General features: G+C 47.1%; 1 protein-coding gene across 1 annotated transcript in view; it reads left to right on the forward strand.

The window, feature by feature from the left end:
• LOC138481112 (magnesium transporter NIPA2-like) overlaps positions 1 to 23,451 on the forward strand; it is a 304,692-nt gene that overhangs the window by 107,368 nt on the left and 173,873 nt on the right. Inside the window, exon 4 of the mRNA XM_069613028.1 lies at positions 23,273 to 23,363. Coding sequence (XP_069469129.1) covers positions 23,273 to 23,363 — 91 coding nt within the window. The remainder of the gene's footprint in view (positions 1 to 23,272; positions 23,364 to 23,451) is intronic.

Here is a 23,451-nt window from a genome sequence, read left to right on the forward strand (position 1 = left end):
GCACGTCCCACAACAGGGCATTATTGGGTCTCATCAAAGGTAACCTGTTGAAATGTACTGAACTGGCGGACAGAGCGGTACGCCTGATGAATTATCCTATTCAGGCAAGGAGATATGGGGAGGCGGATAGACCGGGCCGGTACCTTGCTGGAGCCATTAGATCAGAGAAGGGGGCGCAGCATATCACTGGTATCAAGGGGACACCTGAGCACATCCTTACTGCTCCGGAGGCCATAAATGGTGAATTCCACCAATATTACAAGACCTTATACGCCAACTCCGATTGGTGCTCTAGTGCTGACCTGGCAAGTTACCTAGAAGAGATCCTACTCCCAACGTTGTCACAGGAAGCACAGCTGCTGTTGAACAAACCATTCATACTAGAGGAAATAACCGAGAAAATTATAGCTCTCCCCTCTGGTAAGGCCCCTGGTTCTGACGGTATTGGCATTGAGCTTTATAAGGTATCCGGTAATAATATCGCCATATATATGGTCGCGGTAAATAATATTGCCGGGAAAATGTTGTGGCGATATTATTTAGGTGACCATATATATGGGGACAGGGGCAAAAAAAAAGAAAACACAAAATAAATGTGGGGGTTGCGGGGGTGTCCCCCCCCATGTTCCATGCAATAATGTCGGCACAAAAAAACGGCCATTTTTCGGCGATATTTTTGCATGGCGAGATTTTTGTGGCAACATTATTACATGGAACCCTTTATAAGAAACTCCGGGGTATCCTTACCCAAAGGTTGTTGAGGATATGGGAGGAATCTCTCCAGCTTGGTCATCTGCCCCCCTCACTCTCAGAGGATGTAATTACTGTATTTCTAAAACCTAACCGTCCAGCCCACGAGATGGCCTCATACAGACTGTTATCCCTAAACACTAAAATGTTTGCCAAATTACTCTCCACCCATCTGGTACCTTATATGTTGTCACTGGTTCACCCAGACCAATCCGGGTTTATCCCATGCAGCGCCACGTCTTTTAACCTACGTAGGCTATTCTGCATTATTGCCCCAAATCAATCCACAGGCTGTGGCTGCCTCGCTCCATGCCGAAAAGGCTTTTGATTGTCTCATGGCAGTTCCTTTTTGCAGTGCTTCCACGGATGCGATTCAGGGATCTTTGTTCGGTTTATTGGTTTGCTGAATACTGACCCAGCCGCCAGAGTCTGTACTGGCGGTACGCTATCATCTGCCTTCACTATGGGCTGTGGGACAAGGCAGGCTGCCCTCTATCCCCTCTACTCTTCGCACTGGCGATCGAACCCCTTGCGTGTATAATATGACTGAAGCACAGTCATAGAGGTCTACAAATAGTTGGCCCACAATAAATAATATCCTTTTATGCCGACGATACGTTGCTATACATTCAAAATCCGACTCAAAACTTAGCCCCATTCTTAGAGGAAATACGCAAGTTCTCTATGCATTCAGGGTATCGTATCAACAAATCAAAATCGGAACTGTTCCCGCTGACTGATGCCACTCGTGTCCTGATGGAACTAATGGGGTTCAGATGGGTCTCACATAAGTTTAAATATTTTGGCATATTGGTTTCTCGCTCACACTACTCCCTGCTGGCTGATAACCAAGAAGAATACTTACAAACATTGGCGGATATGTTAGGTTTATGGGCTAGATTCACTATTTCACTATATGCTAGACTTTCAATATTGAAAATGATTGTGGTTCCTAAACTACTTTACTATTTCAATAACATTCCTGTCCGGCCGGGACATGCGTTTTTCGATAAACTACGCTCTTTGGCAGTTGGCTACGCGTGGGGATCTGGCGTCCCAAGGTTGAAGTAGGAGAGTCTGTCCAAACCGTTCGAACAAGGTGGCCTCCATGCCCATGACTTCGAACTATACTATGCTGTCTCGCATGCACAGTTCGCCTGCTATTTGTGTTTATCTCAGGACTGCCTGATTCATTTGGCCTTGGAGAAGTATATTGCCTCCGCCTCGAACATAAGATCTATTGTCTTTGCGAATCAACATGCTGATACTTGCACATTTGACCCGGTCCGCACGACAATAAATGCGTGGGCAAGACTGTTTAAAAGACTTGATGTAGCTACGTCATATTGTGGTGCACTCCCATTATGGAACTGTCCTAGCCTCCCCCGGACCTACGATACAGACATTCAGAGAGCACGGGCTCCGGAGATGATGCTAACTCTACACAACCTTTTCCCTTAAGGGACCTTTGTTTCTCACAAAGACTTCTCGGATAAACTGGTTAACAATCCAATAAGATCCCTTCAATACCTCAGAATGAGAACGCTGGCCCGGAGGCGATGGCCCTCGTTCCCCCACGAGCCCAGTGACTGCGAACCACTGGCAATGGTAGTGTCCAGTAAGGACCCCAGACAGTTGGTATCTAGGCTGTACCACCCCCAGCGCTAAAGGGAAATGGGAAACCGATTTAGGTAGTGCAATTGATGATGAAAAATGGCTACAGTGGTGTCGGCTGTCGGGGGAGGTTTCCCTTAATGTTAGGTTCAGACTGATACAATTTAAGATACTAAACTATCTACTTTACATGCCTGCATGAATAGCAAGGTTCGCACCTATGACCAGTAACAGATGCCCCAAATGCGGTGCAGATGATGCAGATTCTATGCATATGTATTGGAGCTGCCCACAGATTGCCCATTTCTGGCAACTGGTTGGGGACGCTTTGCACTACATAATTGACATCCCCCCTCCCCCCTTACACTCTCCGCCCCCCAAAATACTTGTTTGGGGACATCGGAAAGGTTTCCATTAAGATACAGTGGCTTTTCAATCTGGGATGTCTGCTAGCCAAAAAGTGCATATTGAACTATTGGAAATCCAAAATTGCTCCTGATGTAAATGTATGGCTCATGGAACTGACTTGCGCTAATGAGGGAGGAAGGCTATACTTCACTTGTGATACCCATAGATATATGGGAGCAGTTCCGGGGTTACCTACGGAGTATGTCTTTGGCTAAGTGAACACATCATGGGATCACATGTCTAATACCTTATGTGAAGGCTCTGTATAGCTTGTTTGGTAGATTAAAATTGCTCTCATACTGGATTATACCAAACTCACATATGTATTAGTTTTGAGGTTGTATGTCTACACTGCATTAAATAAAGTTTAAAAAACAAAAACAGCCATGGTCCTCCATCTCCTTAAAAAAAAATCAAGGGGCCTGACCCGATCCTACTGGCTAACCTTCGCCCTGTTTATCTCGTTCCGCACTACTCTAAAGTGATCAGAATGGTTGTGTTTAACCGTCTTTCCAATTTTCTAGACCTTTAACAACCTTTGAGACCCCTACAAGCAGGTTTCTGCTCCTGTCCCTCCACAGAAACTGCTCTGATGAATGTGTCCAACTTCATCGCCTCTGCTAGGCACTGCAACCTATCCTCTATCCAAATTTTCCTTGACCTGTCCGCTGCCTTTGACACTGTCGATCACTCTGATCTCCTTAATACTCTTTCTTCTTGGGATTTGTGATCAAGGCCATGCCTGGATTGAATCCTATCTGACACCTCACCAATTCTGTTTCCTGCCCTAACAACACCTATCAACTCACTCCTAACTTTTGGTGTTCCATAATGCTCTGTCTTGGGTCTGCTCCTCTTTACACTCTATACCTCTGCTCTTGGGACACTAATTTCCTCCTTTGGGGTCTAATACCAACTCTTTGTGGACGACACCCAAATCTTCTTTTATTTTCCTAAACTCTCCTCTGATTTCTCTATCAAAATTTCCAACTGTTTCTCTGACATTCAATATTGGATAGCTTTGCACTCTCTGGTGTTAATCTCTACCAGAACAAAGGTGCTCTTCTTCCCTGCAAAATGCTCTCTCACCTCTTACTCTGCCTATCCAGTTCCGACCTGGCACTCTCCCTACTCTTCTGCAGCTAGAAACCTCAGTGTCATCTATGACTCTTCTCACACCTTCTCTACTTTAATCTCCAAAACTGCAACAGCAGCATGCCTCAACCTCTTAAATATTAGGAAAATCAGGTACCTCCTTCCTTTCAACACAACCAAACCCTCTCTTAACCACTCCTGTCTTCTCGAAGCTGGACTACTGTGCTAGCAACCTCTTTGGTCTCCCCAATTATGAGTTCTGTCCTCTCGACAAGATCATCAACTTTGCTACAGGACTCGATTTGAACTCCCTCACTTCACACCTACTTTCTCGTACCATCACCAGGGTGGATGGCTGATGATGCAAAACTGGGCCAGATTTACATTTCTTCTCCTGGAAAAAATCTTTCTGAACACCCATCACACCATGTCCTGGACCCTCTTATTCCCACGGGCTGTCATGTGATCCTTGCTGATTTTGCAGAGTGCTCCATGTGTTGCTACTGTGGTGGCTGCTATGTTGTTTTCCACATAGCTCATCTGTCCTGATGTCTTCTTCATTGCGTCCATCTGCTGCAGGTCCAGGCTGCTTTTGCGTTGTGGGTTCCGGTCACTCCATCCAAGAGAGTGTGAGTGATTTTTACTCTTTCCTAAAGGAAATCATTATTTTACTGTAACAGACAAATAAGGCAAGTACCCCACTCTTTCTCGGTTACAAACGGTATGTCTTAAGAATTAATACTTGCCCCAGATTTGACGACCAAAGGCCAGGCCAGAGGGAGTTTAGGGACCAGGGATCTCCACACAATGTTACCCTAAAGGGGTTAGGGGTGGGCAGTATCGGGAATGTTCCCTTACCTCAAACCCCCCCACCCCTGACTCAGATTCTTCCAGATGACACGGCAGGTCTTCTGAAATTCGCTGGGGCTCCAACCTTCTGTGTTTGTTAAGGTGAGGGCAGCCCAGGGGCAATGGGTGCAGACGTCTCCTTCTTGTGTTGGTAGTTGGTTGCTATTTTCACCAGACAGTTCCAGGAAACCTCTTGAAGACCCCCAAGCAAAGAAAAGATGCAAACCTAGGCGGTGAAGACCCTTTAGGACACCTCATAGAATTACAGAAGGATGGTTCCAGCCGAGGTCATTACTGTCCGGCGATGACAGGCGATCTTCCAGCAGTGAACACAGAGACAACCCCAGCTCAGCTTCTCTTGTCGGAAAGAGGTTAGAATTGCAAGGACAGGTGACTTATGGCATAAGCTAAAGATCCTGTGAGTCCCAAGGCTCAGATCAGAACAGTGACAGCTGATTCCGGTTGTTTCCACTGGTCCAAGGGCCGAAGCACCAATGATTGTCTTCTGAGATCAGGCAGAGGAGCAAGGCTTCACCGGACCAATCACTGGAGTTGATGCTGGTCAACTGCAGGAGTCCTCCTTGGGTAGTCAGTGTGCTGCTCTTCTTTGCTCCAACGATGATCTGTTGAATAGCAGCAGGAGCCTTCCTTTTAACTAGGTTTCAGGCTGGGTGCTAGCCCAGGCCCACCAATGGTATGGATCTGCAACATTCAAACAGCCCAGGGTTGTCCAATCCTGGACCAATTGGCGTATTGGGTACTAACTTCATCTTGCATGCAAACAATCCTTGACAACCACTAGTCATCACATCGGTCCAGCAACAGACTTTTGGGCACACAGAATGTGGACTGGGACCAGACAGTCCCATCCCACTCCTCTGGCTCACACACACAAAGCCCACTTGCCTGCAAAAGCAGCAGCTTTCACAGAGAAGGTTTTGACCACATATGGTATTTCCTTACCAGAGCAGGCAGGGAAGACGACAAGATGGCCGGAGAACAAGCAAAAATCTTTTTGAACAGCCATTTTAGAATACAAGCCACCAATTAGTAGTCGTTCACATTAACTGTAAAAGTGCACAAGAAAAATAGCACACAAACAGTAAAAATGACCCAGCTGCAACTAGCTTGCCTTAGACACATTGTCAAAGTAACCAAAAGCCAATGGGTAAATGATTATCAGAATACAACGTATCCTTACTGCACTGTAATGTGATGAGTGCAATTGTAAAAATAAAAGAATTCCAAAAGAGAGACTAAGTGTCTTGGTACTGGCGATCTTGGGGACTAATCCGTTTTCCCATACGAATAGGCGAAATAGACATGAGAAGTAAAGCAGAGGCTTTACTGACCTCAAAGTCTGGAAAGGGTTAAAAAATAAGCAAAAAGACTGGGGTTCTCGTAGGAATCGATGGAGGGGAAGGTGCAAAAGTAAAATCTTTACTAACTGATACCGAGAGGCATTGCAAGTGAGGACCGTCGTTGCCAGAGCAGTGGCTATAGCCCTAATCTGGAATTTTAGATTTGTAGTGTTCCCCCAAGGAAATAGTTTTATGGGGGCAACCAACAGGTGATCCAACGTAATGCTGACTTGCATGAAGGCCATATGATCAGATAGAGTGTGGCGAAAACTGTAAGTTATCCACCGTCCACTACCCACTGTGAAAGATGTATTTATGGAACATGCCAACTCCCAAAGATGGTTCAAGGTTCTTTATTGAAATCTTTTGCAGGATGCTATGGATCTCTTGCCTTTAGAAAGCAGTCCCCACCCTAGCCCAGACGTCCCTGCTTCCCTGGTTGTTAGACAGTGCTTCTTTCTCCCTTTTCTCCATTGCCTGGTTTATCTGTCTGTCTTATGGACATGAAAGGGGAAAAACCACTAACGCTTAAGTGGGCTAGCAAACGCCAAGTGCTTGTCTTTACATAGACCAGGGATCTGCAATAATTGGCACTCCAAATGTTTTGGACTACAACTCCCATCAGCTGTAGCCAAACTAAACTATGGTGAGGGATCATGGAAGCCGTGATCAAAATCTGAAGCACCACATGTTGCAAACACCTACCATAGGGCAGAGATGAAAAATAGGAGCAAAGATGGATTTTCCAGAATGAACAGCCCACATGAACAGGAGGACTACCCTGTGGGGGATTATCCCCAGGATTTGGTCTGGGTGGATTTGCATGTTAGGATGAAAGTTCTAAAGTGTGATTTTATGAGATTCCTGTAATTTCATTGCATTTTTCCTCAGTTCACCTACCTCTTGTGCCCAGATCACCAGTGAGATGCTCCCTTGCAGTGCGTCTCAAGTGTATGAGTCCCTGTGATGCTTGGGTCTGGGTGCCCAATAAGTAGCATGCAATCCATGTTGCCATGCTCATCTCCTTTGTGTTCTGATGGCAACAAATTTGTGTGTTTAGATGGCTGAACTCGGCAACAGCCATTTCAGGAAACCGAGGCCTGTTCCCTTGAATCTAGAACTCCAGTAAGGCTACACAATAAAGCTGTGCTTGCCTGCTAAGTGTGGACACCAGTGTGTGCCATACATGGTTGTATCCTCCTTATGGCTCTAGGTTTGTAGCGCTTGGCATCCGTGACCAGACCCGATTGGTGTTTGAATGGATAGATGTCTGTTGTTCACTGTGAATCTGCATTCTCAGTGTTCACCTAGAAAGAAGCCCCAGAAAGATTTGAATGTGGCGACCATCCTTGATTGGATGGCCACCAAATGTTTTGAATTGTTCAGTGTGCCTAATTGGAGATTTGGATGCACATCCAGCTCCCAATTATTGTGTGGAGTATCAAGTTCCATAGTAAACCCGAAAAATTAATTACTAATAATGTTTGACTTGAATTATGGATTTGGCTGAAATTTTGCAAACGGACTGGACTGGACATTTTGGGAAAGAGCCATTCAAAAATAAAAATATGCAAATTTTTGCTCCAGCACACAGCCAAAACCGCTGGACGGAATTGAACCAGATATGAAACAACTTGGACACGAAGCGTTGCCTCGGTTTCCATTGGGCGGTGGGGGGGGTCAGGGTGTCAGTCTAGAAAAATGGATACCTCTATTTTGTGACCGCAAACGTATTTTGGTGGTCGTGGGCCAACCGTCTCATGCATGATATGACAGAATATAGGTTTTTCGAGTTTGCCAATGAACGGCCATTTTGATGTAACAAGAATCGCCATTTTGTTTTCTAACCATTGCTCATTGCTTTCTGTTCCTATTGCTTCGCAGTATATTTTCTGCTTACACTGCTCGACTGTAAAACATTGTTGTCTGCACGTAAAAAGGACAAGGCTGCAGGGCCGTGAGCATAACAAAGTTTGTTGAAACCCAACGTAGGCAGCGCCAGGAAGAATGCCCCGCTCCCTCCCGAATGTAGCCTTGAAGCAGAGCTGCAGGGCATTTAATCATTTCGCAGCTGCCAGCAAGTCTCGTTATATGGTAGAATATGTTGGAATAATACAGCTAAAGGCTTGAATTATGCTTTTCTTACGGCCCCCCTTTGCTGAGCCCCGCTAGAGCGTGTCGGCTCCCAGGACACGAATAGCACCTAATAGATAGCAAGGTCCGGAATGCAACTCTTCCTCCCCCATATGTAGCTCGCTTCCAAGAACAGAAGCGCTGTGTTCTATTCAACAACTGAAAGATGCCTCCGCACTCACAAATTACAAATTGTTACTAGAATAGATGTTTGAAGGTGTCATATTTGTCGGAGATGTCCATCATCACACCAAGTTCAAAGAAACCCAATAAAAGGGGGGTGTTAAACATGTCATAGCTGATTGTTTGATATGGATTTTGTATATATGTAACTGATGTACGTAATTCACTCTCTTGCGTCCCTCGAGGTCTAGAGATATACGTTGCGGGGCGTGAGACCGAGTTGGCCAACTGAGACTTTTGCTTTGCAATAAACCCTAGCTTTGGGAATACAACCTCGTGTCTGGCGTATCTATCGTGTGTGGTGACTCACCTTGTTTCCATAGACGTTAGGGACCCCTAGGCGCCCCTTTCAAGGGGGTGGTCTAGAGTTATTGCGTCCAGTAGCTTCCCCCTTCTCCCAAAATTATATCTATATCTCCCATGGTGCTTTGCAGGAGAGAGACCTTTCAGAAATTAAAAAGCCACAATTTTTCGATGCAAGAGATATTCGGGGGTTATTTCAGACATTTTTGAGGTTCTTCAAAAAAAAAAGTTTAAAAAATGCCATTTGGAGGGTGTAAGGAAGGCATGGTATCACAGTGAAGACTCACATATGATCACAGGTCAAGGGTGTTTATTGAACTTCAATGGGTTGGTTGAATGCCTATCTAAACCTAAATCTAAGGATGGGAGCAAGCTATGACCATCAAATAATAACACAGTCCTTATCGAGTCTGTGAAAATAAAAGCGCTTATACTAATAAACATATTGCCAATCCTTACTTCTAAATACAAAATGGTGTGGGACAACAATGTATGCAAAAATGAAAAGTGTTCAAGAAATGATATGTCAGGATAGTTGAGCAGTTGGCTTTCCTTCCCCACGTTTTCAGCACTGGGTAAGGTGGCACGTTTGAGCTTCGCACACTCTCGGGCTTCTCGGCCACAAGGATACAGTTCAAAGCATAGACATCAGGACCTTCTGCCAAAGCCTCTTTTCCAATAACAGTCTCATACTGCAGAGGTTCTGTCGTAGCAAACTAATCTCAAAGTTCCATTCCTATTGGGATTCTCACATGCACAGGTTCTCGCTTTCAATGTTCATCATGAGTCTCCCTCCTTCAGACTGAGACCCCCTTTTTTATCACAATGTTCACACTTGGTCTCCCTCGTTCGGATCGGACAATGGATCTCCCTCATCCGGGCTTGGCTCCTCTTGATATGGATCTCCCTCCTTCGGGCTCGGATCCCCTTGATATCAAAATTGCAGACTTTCGAATTTGCGATGGGTTTTGCTTCAACTGTGGCAGTACCACTTCAATACACTTCATACAATTGTTCTCATCAATCTTCTACTTTTGTTTCTCTTGGCGGGATACCGTACATAGACCTTCGATTGAGCACATTCATGGTGTCGGACCACTCTGTCAACAGTATCATATCTTTCTTTCTCAAGTTCAAACATTCATCCGCAATGTAACTTTTGTTTGCATATTTCATCACACAGGTTTAACAATGTTCGTTCCAGCGCTCATTATACAATGTTGCCACTTGCAACCTTGACTTCAACACAGACCGGTTCCCCCAACTCACTGGCTGTGTTGATCTCTCTGGCGCTTCATTGTTCTTGGAGCCAAGGATGATACCACAGTGGCTGCTGCTCCTCACCGCCTGGGTCAGTTTTGTGGGAGTGCCTCTGATATCTTCGACACACAATGCAGGATTCTTCAGTCTTGTTTCCTGGCCTTACGCTTTCACTATGGAAGGTTTCTTGAAAGTAGCGACGTCTTGCCGAAAAGGTCAAGGGTGATTCCCCTTTTATAAACCCTTCTTGGTTTGCCGTCTTTCTCCCCTCATTCAGCTGCCGACTCGAAACTGCTGTTTCTTCGTGTGCTTTGCCTCGCTCAGAGTGTGCTCTTGTGCTCTGCCTTTAATTCTTGTGGGGAAGCTTAATGGAAGTTGGGTATGAATGATTGTCGGCAGTATCTGGTAGGATGGGGGTAAAGGAGTTAAAGGGAGTGGGGGAGTACCGCATCTCGCCATCCGGTATCCCACCCCCGAAGACCCCTAACCCAGGTGATCCTCCCACACTGGTCCACCCCCAGCAACTGGATCCAAACGCGATGGCGGTGTCCTGGCCACCTGGATGACAGATCCCCGTAGACTAGTGGGTGAGACACCTTCTGGTATCTCACATGGGGGGAAAAATTATGAAATGGCATCATGCTAGAGGTGGGTAGGGGGAAAGTGAACACCATGTGAAATTGGGGAGTTGAAGGGGAGGAGTAAGTTCTGGGCACTGTGACAAATCTGAGGATGTCATCCCTTCTCCCCTAGGGGGAGACCTTTCCCATGGGGCCAGGGACGTATTTCCACAGTACAATAATCCCACTGGGGGTTTACACCGAAGGAGGATCACATGGGAGAACAATCCCCCCTGTGGAATTGGGGACAACCATCACCAGAGAACGCGGTATCTCCCCGCTTTATACCTCCAGCACCTTCTCCAACTCTAAATCCACGTTCCCCCTTCTGGATAGAACTGATATGTTTTGTTGTCAACTCAGTCCACCTAACCTACATGACAACATTGAAGAACCAGAAAATGCTAAATATGATGTATACAACTTTAAGGCTGGTACTGGGACGAAGAAGATAGTCCTGGGAGTCCAGTGGTCACTTGTGAGAAGCAAAACAAGCGGTCTAGCTTATGCATGCAAGTGATTGGCCCGGAGCAGTACATCAGTCCAATGCAGGAGTTTCAAGGAAGTTCAAGCTCAGCTGAGATGCGAGAAAGAGTTCCTCCGATGAGTGATAACGGGAGCCATGCAGGAAAGAACAGACACGAGCCACAAGGAAAACTGCGTTTACGGGATCGGCAAATTCAAACCATCGAACCCAGAAATACCACCACCAGAAACCACCACCGCGGAGTCAACGGAGCCAAAAACTATGTCGGCAGAGAAACCCCCCGTTACCGGCAATACGTAACACTGTGCGCATCACAAGTAGCACAGACATGGAAACTCTGCCATAAAAATGGCAGAAATTCCGTGGAAATGGTGGCGGTATTGGTGCCACGACAGGCATGACGTTAAACAGTGCCTGGTGAGCTGAATCAGTCCACAGGTGCACCAAATGAGCCCAGCTGGACCTAGCAGGCCACTGGGAGCCTACAAAAGGGCCATGCCCAGGCGAACTCCAAACACAACTATGCAGGCAGCTGCAGCAGCAGCATTGGGACTGGGGCTATTGAACCTACAGGCAGCACTGCACATGGTGGCAGTAATGGTGCAGAGGAGGAGGAGGAGGAAGAGGAGGCGGCAGAGTCAGAGTTGGCGCATGCAGCAGTTGGCAAACCCTTCTCCCATGCCAAACCCAATTGTGCAGGCGGCACGACCCCGCAGGCAGCCTGCAATACCCCACATCAGGGCCTCACCCTGGAACCTGACTCCGGGACAGATCCACACATTATACCGGCTGGACCGTGCAACAATCATGTACATCATCACCCTGATTGAGGACGACATCAGCAGCCGCATTGGCATTTCGACCGCAATCCCCCCCCCCTTTCTGAAGGTGGTGTCGGTACTGCATTCTCTTGGCACTGGAACATATCAGCACACTGTTGGTGAGCTGCACTGGGGCTCTCACAACCCTGTTTTTCAAGAATACTGGGCCAGGTACTAGATGCCCTGCTGCACCACGTGTCGGAACACATCGCCCTACCCAGTACCCTTGTCCAGGTCATTGCCACCAAGTTGGCCTTCCATGCCATTGCCGCCATGCCAAATTGTATTGGTGCAGTAGACTGCACCCACATAGAGCTCACAGTACCACGTGCAATGGAGATGGTGTAACGCAATAGGAAGCTGTACCACTCACTGAATGTCCAGATGGTATGTGACGCTGGACAAGTGATAACACATTGCTGCCCACATTTCCCGGGGCAACACATGACTCAATGGTCCTGCGGAATTCGACATTGCCACGGTACATGGAACGCTATGCTGGACAAAGCACATGCTATTGGGTGTGTACAACTGACAATGCACGGGCCCTGAGAAAGGGGGGGGGTGCCCAGGGCAATGACATGTGTGAGTAGCCTGCTACAACTGCAAATGCATCACCCCCAGTCCCATGTAATGGACAGTCACCACAATCCACAAGTCACAAAGCTACACATGACGGGGGGCCACAGTGTGCCAATATACACCCTGGCAATTGAGATGCAGAACCTAGAATAGTACAAGCTCATACAACCAGAGCCACTTGATAAAGCCACACACAGTATGCACCACTGCCCCCCCTCAATGCACATGATGTGTACACATGAGACATACTGCATCTACCACTTCATTAGTCTATTGAGTGACTCCTCCATGTGTGTACACCACTGCACAATGCCATACTCCCCACCCAGTACTGGGCGCAAGGGCAACTCCATATGCACAGCAAGTTGTTGGGCAAGTCCAAAAGCCAATGTCGACAACAATGAACCAAGAATGGTAATCGCCCACTGTTCAGACCACTGCCTGGGCCATATGGATGATTCACTAATGACACATGATTGCACTGCATCTGATGAAGACATGTATACCACAAACACTGACATGTCCCCTCCATTTACATCCCATGTAGATGAGGCAGGATATGCACTCACGCCATGGCTGATGACGCCCGTACGGAGGCCAAGGAACCGGCATGAGGAGGCGTACAAAAGGGCACACATTCGCGCACCTGGCATGATTGAGAGGACATTTGGCCTACTGAAGGCCAGGTTCTGCTGCTTGAGCAGATCTGGCGGATCACTGCTGTACAACCCAGTGAAGATGGGTAAAATAGTGCTCATGTGTGCCATGTTGCACAATCTATGCATGCGCAAGAACATTCCGCTGCCCCCAGACACAGAGGATGATGATGGAGTTGAAGATGGGGATGGGGATGGGGATGGTGTTACGCTCACCTGGCTCCCACAGAGGCGTCGATCTGAACTGGACAGCTGCGGTCTCCACCAATGTGACGCGTAGGGCCGAGATGACGGACTGGACTGGCCCACCTAGCTTCGTTTGCTTGGCCTGTAGGAATATTCTTCTGCAAATGGAGAAAGGGAATTAACCACCCGTGGAGTTGAGTGTAAATCCCCCCACCGCCCCCGCTGTTCTCCCCACGGATCACCTTTGATGTCCCCTCTTATAGTCTCACCTGATGGTTTGAAAAGATGAGCTCTCCATCCTGCATTGAGCGCAGGGGCGCGTTGATAACCAGTTGCTTCACTGGCTCGAAGGAATTGGTGAGTTCCAGAACAATACTGACTCCGAAAAGTATGTAGTTCGTAAGAGTTCAAATGCCTGACTTTCACTCTTCTCCGATTCCTTGCAGATTGCAGCTTGACCCTAGTGAAGAGTTCCTCGTGGCAACCGGTAATATTCTGGTAAGGATTTGTATTTCCAACACAGTTCGATAAATAATGTCAATATGTAACATGTTGCTTTCTCCCTTATTCAGGCACTGAGAGAAAGTATGAAGTCTCGGGGAATAATACCTCCGGCGGTAAAATCAGGTAAGTCTAATGTGGTGAGGAGGGTTCCCCTTGATAGTCCCTTTGTTTCCCCTTGCTGTCCTTTTGTTTCCCCTTAGGGGCCTGGGTTCGGCGAAGATGCAGTGGAAGCTGCGCCGACCCGTGAAGAGGAATGGTACCCCCGGTGGTAAAATCAGGTAAGTCGATGGGGGAGTTACTAATATTCCTCTGTGTATTCCCTAGGCTCACCTTGCTGTTCTTGTCTACTCCTTAGGTGCCGGAATGCAGCGGGAACAGGCAGGAGGATGCGGTGGAATGTGGAGATGCTGCTAAGGCCGGTGAGTTCAGCGCGGCGCTGCAGCAGGCGAGGCGACGCGCATAAAATAACTTCTTTCTTCCAGCTCGAAGGCACGATGGATCGGGAATTCAGGTAAGGATCAAAGGTATTGCTCTTGTTCTAACCTTTTCCCCTTCTTTCTCCCTTTTTCTAGGAGCTCCAAACTCGAGACGGGCGTGGCAGAAGGCTGGATGCAGACTTGCAGGCACGGTGAGGGTTACGCTGCTGGATGCAGAATAACATGAAGCATGTGCTGCTCTTTGGGCGTGGTTTAAATAGCCTCCAAAGTAGTCCCAGGTAAGTATTCCTCCCCAGCCCCGCCCGAGTAAAAAATAGTCCTTAGGTAAAATAGTCCCTTCCAAACCTCATTTGGCTGGGAGCTCTTGCAGCAAGGTCTGCATCAGGTAAGCTTGCAGCATGGTCTGCATCAGGTAAGTTCTACTCTATTAGCCTGGCGCCTATGGCGCCTTTGACTGACTCTCCATATGAGCCTGGCGCCATAGGCTCCAGGACCGCACCCAAACAGCCCCTAGCAGGGGTTTTTGGGCTTGCCCAAAATAACTTGATGCCTGCTTCCGGGGTTGCTGGACCTGGTCTGGATCCCCGGGGGTTTGCATCATGACAAATGGGGATGGGGATGGCTGCTCTCCCTCGCGAGTGGGCACAAGATGGACAACATGCATGGGATACACTCATTCGCATTTACTTTTGAGAGACTGCACATGAACAACATTGCATGTATATGAAGATGCAGGTAAATAAATGGATTGATTGCAAATGAAATTACGGATGTCCACTCGTGAAAGAGTTTTCAAAGGTGATTTATTTTTAGCAAAGCAGGAAAGAAGGTGTATTGATAGGAAAGCTACCCACCACCCAAACGTACCAGGCCCCAAAACACTAACCCCATAATGGACCTCCCCCACCACCCAAATCTACCCACCCCCAACCAGACCCCAAAATACTAACCCCATAATGGACCTGCCCTACCACCCAAACGTACCAACCCCCATACACCCATTGTTGTCCCTGAATGTCTTCTGGACAGCCATTCCCACATGGCACTATTTCCGGGGGCGCTTGTGCACATGAGCGTCCTTGCCGGAGGGTCCAGTCAGCCGACTAGAGCGCCTCCGTGGGCTAGCAGTGGTGGAGCTTGATGGGGTGGTGCTGGTGGACGGCACTGGTGGTGTTACTGTTGGCACAAGTCCAAGAAACGCCTGCTGGGCTACCAACATGGACTCTGCACTGGTGGATGTGACACTGTTCCCTTCCCAGACATGGCGTGCCAATGTGACGATGGTGGTGGCCAAACATCCAATGGCCCTGGAGAGCCGACGTACTGATGTGGCATTGCTCTCCCGCTGCAGCCTGGCCTCCTCCCGCTGCAGCCTGGCCTCCTCCCACTGCTGCCTCGCCTCCTCCCGCTGCAGCCTGGCCTCCTCCAGCTGCCTTTCCACAAGCTGCTTTAGGGTCGCCTGCTCATCCTCCATCCGCTGCATGCGGGCACTCAGCTATGCCATGGAGGGGGGTTGGTGACCTCATAGGACTATGCATTGAGGGGGGGGGGCCTGAACTGTAGGCTGTGGAGGGATGACAGGTCATCCATGTTGTGCCCCTCTCCCTGTCCTTCTAGTTTAGCCTGCATGGCTGGGGGACTGTCATCACTGCATGCAGCCTCCTCTGCAGTGCAGATGGTCTCCAGGATGGGATCTGTGGGCATGGTGGGTGGGTGTGCCACTTGTGTGGCGGCAGGCAGCATGGGGATGGTGGCGTCGGCTGCTTCATCCGTGCCAGATGCAGCTGGTGCCTGTGTTCAGGAGCAGCTTGCCTCGTCCTCCTGGGTAGGGGTGCTTCGTTGGCCACATGCAGGTGGACGTTGCCTCGGCTCACCTGTTGGGCATTGTCGCTGTCAATTGACATGGCTGTGGGGATACAAAGGGCATGCAGTTAGTTGTGTGCTGGTACTTGATGGGTCCATCACATGCATCAAACTGGACAATCAGTGAGCACTTGCATGTACACGCACATGACTGTCGATGCACCCAGGTGTATGTGTCTCTGCTTGTACTCAGTCACGCACTGTGTGCATGCACAAGGGCCATGTATTGGGGGTGTGTTGCTTCTCATCTGGGTTATCAGTGGGTCCATTGGGTCACTCCTGCCCTGACTGGGGGGGGAGGGGGCTTGATCAGTGGGTCCATTGTGCTGGCGGTGTGCAGCAATGAGGTTGCGCTCTCTGAGCTTGAGGTCATCCCACCTCTTGTGGCAGTCCTTAATGCTGTGTGTTGTCACCCAGACTGCTGTGCACTTGCGTGCTGCTTCAGCCCACACCTCCTTACGGTGTTGCTGGGTGGCACGCCGCTGGTCTGCGCTGAAAAGCATTTTTGCTTGCTGCACTGTCAGCTCTGCCTCACCGGTATTTCCGCTCCTGGTGATTCCGTGACGGTGGGGGCGGCCACCGGTTTTGCACTGCTTTTTGTGGCGGAATGTCCTTTTTTTTTCCATGGGTGTTTACGTGGTGACGGTGACACTGTTTCCGCGTTGGTGTGGTGCGCACGACCGACAAGCCGTAATCGGCAGCTCATTCCGCAACCTTGTGGGCGTGGAAACTGTCACCGTCGTCACGGAATCACTGCCCAATATCTTGCGTCACTTTATTACTAGCGAAACAGGGAACGTTTCTGTTGATTGACAACACCAAGAACACTCCATCGCTTTGACAAGAGCCTATCCTTGCACAGTAATCTTAGATCATTAGTGTTGGGGACAGAGGTAGGTGTTTGGACATGACAGTGACAGACATTTTTTTGTTTTGGACTTCTGACCATTTTACTAGTTTCCTTTGAGGCAGGGAACCCCCTCTTAGCATTAGGGATAGGCCTTTTTCCACCCCTTACTTTCTAAAAGTCTTTATCCAAAAACATGCCACCATTGTGTCCGAGCCTTACTTCTGCACCCTTATGGGACCAAGTTCAGAGCTCGAACGGTTTTGAATATTCTGGGTTATTTGTAGTACATTGCTGATATAACCACAGATCTGGATAAACAGTTTATAAAAAATGCATTTTACAGCTACAGTGAGGTGTCTGGTAACCTATTGGGCTAACATGTCCAGGGGTGCAATTTGGCCTTAGCTAGTGGGCTGAAAATATGTATAATGAAATGATATTTTATTTATATCGCGCTCGTACACAAGTATTTCACAGCACGACCAGGCAAAAAGGGAGAACAAAAAAGAAAACCGCAATCTTACTAGGCCCAGAAAGTGCATGGAAGGGGGGGGGGGGGGGAGTGTGGAGCAGAGGAGAGAAAACCAAAGATTAAATTAAATCAATAAGGCCGATCAAACCATGGTAGTGTTGCCAGCAAGTGGCAGGTGAAAGTTGGTCAGATAAGGTATATATGATAAGTGCAGAAGAAAAGTGGGAACTGGACTGTATGTGTACAGATACAGAACCCTAGTGCAGAGGGTGGCCTGGAGGCAGTGCATGAGGGTGGCAGGGTTAGCAGGGTTAGCAGGTACCTGCGCCCGAATGATAGTGGCTGGCCACCTAGTGGGTCCAAAAGAAACATATCCGGGGAACATGTACAGTGGGCATGGCCTTCGGTCAATGCCCAACGACATGGGCAGTGGCCCGTTAGTGTTTTAAAATTGGCCTTGTCTATTGGGCCAGAAAGACATCTATAGTGGCCACCTAGTGGGTGCAAAAGAAACATATTGTGGGAACATGTACAGTGGCCAGGATGGAAGGTACAACAAAACCCTTTCCTTCACTGATAAAACTTTAGTTAAGCTGTGCAGATATAACGCACCAAAACCCTTGAAATGCAGTGGATGTAGGAAGTCCTGATCAGCTTAACTCGGTGTGTTCTCATTGCAAAGACCATGAGCAAATGCATATTATAAGAGAAAGTAGTCACAACGATGTACAAAATGGCATTATGTTGAATATGGCATTATGGGGAACATCAAAGGGAGCACGCTGAGTTAAGCTGGTCATGACTTCCCTCATCTGCTGAATTTGAAGGGTTTTGTAGTGTTACCTGTGCACCTTAACTGTTTTTTTTTTTTTTTTTTTTTTTTTTAAGTGAATGAATCTGCATCAGGTAGGATTGCACTGGGGAAACAAGTTTGTCTTGGAAGCAAGACAACGCAGAGCAGCATCCGTCTGATTATCGGTCCTGCGCATGGACTGGCCTCCAGTATTAAGAGCGTTATACAAGATGAATTTTATTAATAAAATCCAACATTTGAGCTTGTCAAAAGCAGCTGGGAGAAGGATAACCAAGAGAAGACCAAGGGTCGGCTCCTGCACTCTGCAAACTATTGAGGTACTGCTGGAACCTGCATGCGTCAGACCTCACTCCAGGGTGGGAGGGAACTACACCAATGCTCCCATCCTGTCACTCGATTGGAACAGTATAGTTGCCTACCCACAGGAATCCAACCTCCATCTGAATAGTACTTGCTGGACATTTAACTGACTTATCACATATTTGGGACCCCAAATCTCCTGTAAAGTAATAGTAGTGGACCTAGTCTTCTTTCCTGCTCATGAACTGCTGGCCTTCCACCTGCGCTGCACTGATCTCCAGCATCATATTCCTATGTGTTCAGTCCAAGCTCTTTCAAGATCCTTGCCATCCTACTTGGCTGTGTCCCGCCACTTGTGCACCCTGCAGCTTCAAAGCTGGAGTGCTACTTTAACGGATCCTTTCCCCCCACTTGGAGACTTGTCGCTGGGCTTTCTTGCACTGAATTACGTAGTGCCCGTAGAAAACAGTGGCTATAATCTAAACAAAAGCAACCTGGGTTGTGTGACCGGACCAACGTCGCAGCCCTGTTCAGGAGGTTGGAAGCCCAACCCCCGACATCCCTAAGGTGCTGGCGTGAGGGCAGCCCACCGCCCACCTCCCACCTCCCAGCCCATCCTTACCTCGAGTGGTGGCGGTGTCATAGCCGTTAGAAAACACTGAATGGCAGCCAGAAGAACGCCACAGTATGCTTCCAATGTGACAACACCTGCAGAGTACACGTCGGAGGAAGAGACTTCACCGGAACAGGCTGTACGACATCAAGGAATGCCATGGACAGCACAACATTGGCTCAAGAAGAAGGGACGCGGACACATGGAAACTCTACAAGTCGACACAGTGTCCATGAAAGAACCCTGCACACAAGGACAGTCCCACTAAACCACCAATGACATTTCATTTAATAAACAAAGGCCTAAACAAAAAAAGGCCCTTAACCCATTGAACTCCTAGGGCGATTTAATATTAAAAGGCTGAAAAGATGACATAGGAACAAGGGGGCAGCAATTCCCCATAAACTGATGGCTTTTGCATGACCAAACTGCAGTCAGGCTGCATGGAGAAGGGGGAGGGGCTTACAAGCCCTTTAGAAGACTCACCAGGCTTCCCTGCAACGTCGCTGGAAACAGGGTCCTTGGCTAGGGTAAGTGGTCAATAAGGGGAAGGGTGTGGGCTATTTAAAGATAAGCCTGGGAGGAGTTCAGTGCGGGTTAGTTGGGTGAAGGCAGGAGGTTGGGGAGGCCGTCTGAGAGACCAGAGGAAGCGAGTGCAGAGGCTTTTGGCGAGAGGGTGCAAGGGGGGGTTTGTGGAGTGTTTGTGTGTGAGAGTAAGGAATGTGTAGAATAGTGATAGAGTAGCTAGTAGTGGTAGTAGTTGGGTTTATAGTGATCACGTCGAAAAAAATAGTATCGACAAACAAAAGCATTGAATACAAAAGAATGCAAAAGCACCCACAACCTATATTTTACATGTAAATGTGCAATTCCATCGAAACCAGTCCGTCGACAATATACATGGACTGGTTTAAATGGAAATGCACTTTTACATGTAAAAAGTAGCATTTCGAAGCTTTTTTTGTGACTTTACAACGTTACATGGCGCTTTCCAGTGCTGAAATTTCAGCACTGGCCACTTCCTTGTACCATTTTAAAGTTTTTCTGTATATTTGTGGGCGTGGGGGGGGTGCACACCCCCAACCCTAACCCTAATGTAACCCTTAATCTAACTCTAGCCCCAACCCTAAACCTACTGTAACCTTCAATCCAACCCTAGCCCTAAGCCTACTGTAACCCTCAATCTAACCCTAATCTAACCCTAGCCCCCACCCTAACCTTTAACCCTAACCCTAAGAAATGTATTACCTAAAAAAATGTAATACATTTCAATACCACCATTGAATTGTATACAATGGAATGGCATTTCGTTGCTTATAATTCAATGCTTTGGTATTCAATGTTTTGACCGGATACCAGTAGTTGGGAGTAGCGGTAGGGGAAATAGTGGTAGTTGTGGGAGGAGTAGAGTGGTAGTATGAGTAGGAAGAGGTCATTGGTACCACTACTACTCTCACTAACTTTCTCTCTCTCCTGCTATGATCAGTGCTATGATTGATGGGAGTAGTAGGAAAGGTGCAGAGGTAGTCATGATAGCAGCAAAGTGGTGGTAACAGCTGAGTGGGAGTAGAAGGTGAGTAGTAGTGCGGAGGAAGGAAGCAGCAGAGATATTAGAAGTAGAGTGATAGTTGGATTTAGAGGAATAGAGGGGAGGGAGGTAATATCAAAGGGTGGAGGTAAGGTGGAGCATGAGACCAGAGGGGACAGTAGGACAGCAACATCTTGGAGACCGGTATAATGAAGGGTCGGGTACGAGCAAAAGTGAGTGTGACTCTGGGTGGAATCCCTACCTCCCTATTGTACTAAGCTGGATAGGTCACGACAAGCTATAAAATCCCCCGAGTTAGTCAGCCGTTGTGTTCGGGAAACCACCAGCGGACTATGTCTGCAAAAAGACAGACTACTGGTACTGTTGCTAAGTACTAACATCCCCATTGCGCACGCCTGGGCTAGGCCGTAGGTAAAGGCAGAGGAAGTCGCAGCAGACTGCCTAACTTCCCAAAAGACCTTGTTGGGCCATAACATTTTCTCAAAGAATCCCTGGCCCAAACTGTCCCCTTGGAACTACTTTGAGAGTCAGAGTAGTTATTTGGGGGCGGGCACCCAGTCATAGTTGACTGCCACTCTTTTGACAGCTATGCTTTCTCTTAAACATGGCGTGTTAGTGTTAGTATTGACTTTGCACAACAAGACAGCATTCGTTTTTGTTTGTTTCTCAGAACAATAGACCCATGTTTTAGTGAGTCCAGCCTGAGCCCTCGACTTTCCAATTGCCTTCTGTGGAAGTTACACCTCTAAACTATAATCGTAAAAAGCTACTCACTAGTATCATGCTGCATTTTATTTCTGCTAAAGTCTACTCAAAAAGTATATATTTACTCACATGTTGTCTGGACATGTTCTTATTGTTTGTTTCTTATCCTATCCCTTTTCTTTACTTTACTTCCCTCTTGACAATGCCCCAATGTACAGAGAAGCCCTGCAGCGTGATTTGAATCCTTATCCTAGGAATATAATTCTAACAGTAACTAGACAAGACTGTCCCATCTCACTTGTTATTTCTGCCTTCTCTGTTGAAACTATAGCACATAGTTAAAATTTGAATAGGTATCATAGATTGTGAAAATGGAGCCATGTTTCATAAATTGGTCGTTTATTTGGACAACATACTATTTTAAATATTGCACTACACCAAGTGTGGTGTGGTCTTTTTGTTTTTCAAGAAACAAAAACTTAAGTGGGCTTGAGATTCTCATGCATGGTTCTAAATTTAGAGTTTCATATTTCAGAGCTCTAAGCGTTGAGAATTATTTCTAGCTCACCTGGGAACATGAGATAAATGGTTCGTAGAGGGGAGGGCTCACTAAGATCTCATCCTCTATTTTATTGTACTAACCAAGAACTAATTGCAAGCATCAATAAAGCATTAGATGGGGTAAACTGAGGTCTCATTGTTGTGTAGAACTTTCCTAATAATTCTCTACCAATCGCCATTCCACATTGTCAAATAAAACCACTCCTGCTGACAATCCCAATGGAGCACAGACACATATATTTAATACATGTAACTTCCCTGAACGATTAGGAGTGCTGTTAGGACAGACCTTTTTTTTTATTTTTGTTCATTCTAGGTCCACTTTTTAGGGCCCCCTCAACCTTCCAGGCCCCACCATTTGTAGTTTTGGATCTCTGACCTATTTTTGGTGTTCACGAAGACTACCCCCTGCAATTGCAACTGCTTTTCACTCATTTTGAGTATATGGTCCTCAGTCAGCCATAAGTCTCCCAGTCCCAGGGGTTACTTCCTAAGTGCCCCTTTTGTGGCCTAGGGTATACATTGATTTGGAAGGTGTAGGTTGGTGGCAGCTGTAATTTAGTTTTGACTTCAGCAGGGGTGCAAGCCGGCTTACTTCATTGGTAGCCCTATGTGCCTTGTTGATAGTCACTGGGGTACCAGTGTATTTTATTGCAAATGGCTCTTAGCCATTTTGTTTAAAAAACTTTCTTTGTTGAAGGGAACCCCGTGGCAGGCTTCAAATGGCCGTTCTGAGCTCGTGGGCTCTTGTGAGCCTACATGGAAGCCTCCATAGTTGGTTTTTACTGGTCTGAACTAGCATATTTCTCATCACATTCTATGGTGGTGGTCTAGGTTGTCACTCTCAATATGTATCCTCACATCTTTATGGGCTGAGTTACAATAATGCAGGGGGTTACGAAAGTGTGAAATAATTTATCTCCCTGGCAGAGAAATCTATTTTAAATCCAAACCGCATGCAGATAAAATTCTGTTTAATACTCACTAGTGCAAGTTACACCTACATGACCTATGTATTAAATCCCCTAAGCATTTATGTGACATGCACCTATGCTGTCAAATACACATTTCACCTAAAATGTTTAAGCGACGAGTATTAAACCTACTTATGATGATAATGAATTTGTGAAATAGCTACTTATGTTGTCAAGGAAGATTGTTTCAGAATCTAGAGACACAATCAATGTTCTGTTTGGTGAGGGTTTGTTCTATTTTGAGCTACACGCATGTTATGAAGTTTGTTTTGCAGGACTCTTTTACACAACTAGTCAGATTGACTGTTGATTTTCTTTACAGTGGCAGTTGGAGAGGCTGCAAACTTTGCTGCATATATTTTTGCACCTGCAACGCTGGTCACTCCATTGGGTGCACTGAGTGTATTAGTCAGGTAAGTTTACTGTAATGACTTGTATGTGGATGGATATACACGCATCTTTATACCTTATCCTAAGCCCTTCTTAAATGTTTGCTTATTT

Source organism: Ambystoma mexicanum, chromosome 5p (assembly GCF_040938575.1).
Source record: "Ambystoma mexicanum isolate Mex_15411 chromosome 5p, UKY_AmexF1_1, whole genome shotgun sequence".
In the NCBI taxonomy this organism is placed as follows: Eukaryota; Metazoa; Chordata; class Amphibia; order Caudata; family Ambystomatidae; genus Ambystoma; species Ambystoma mexicanum.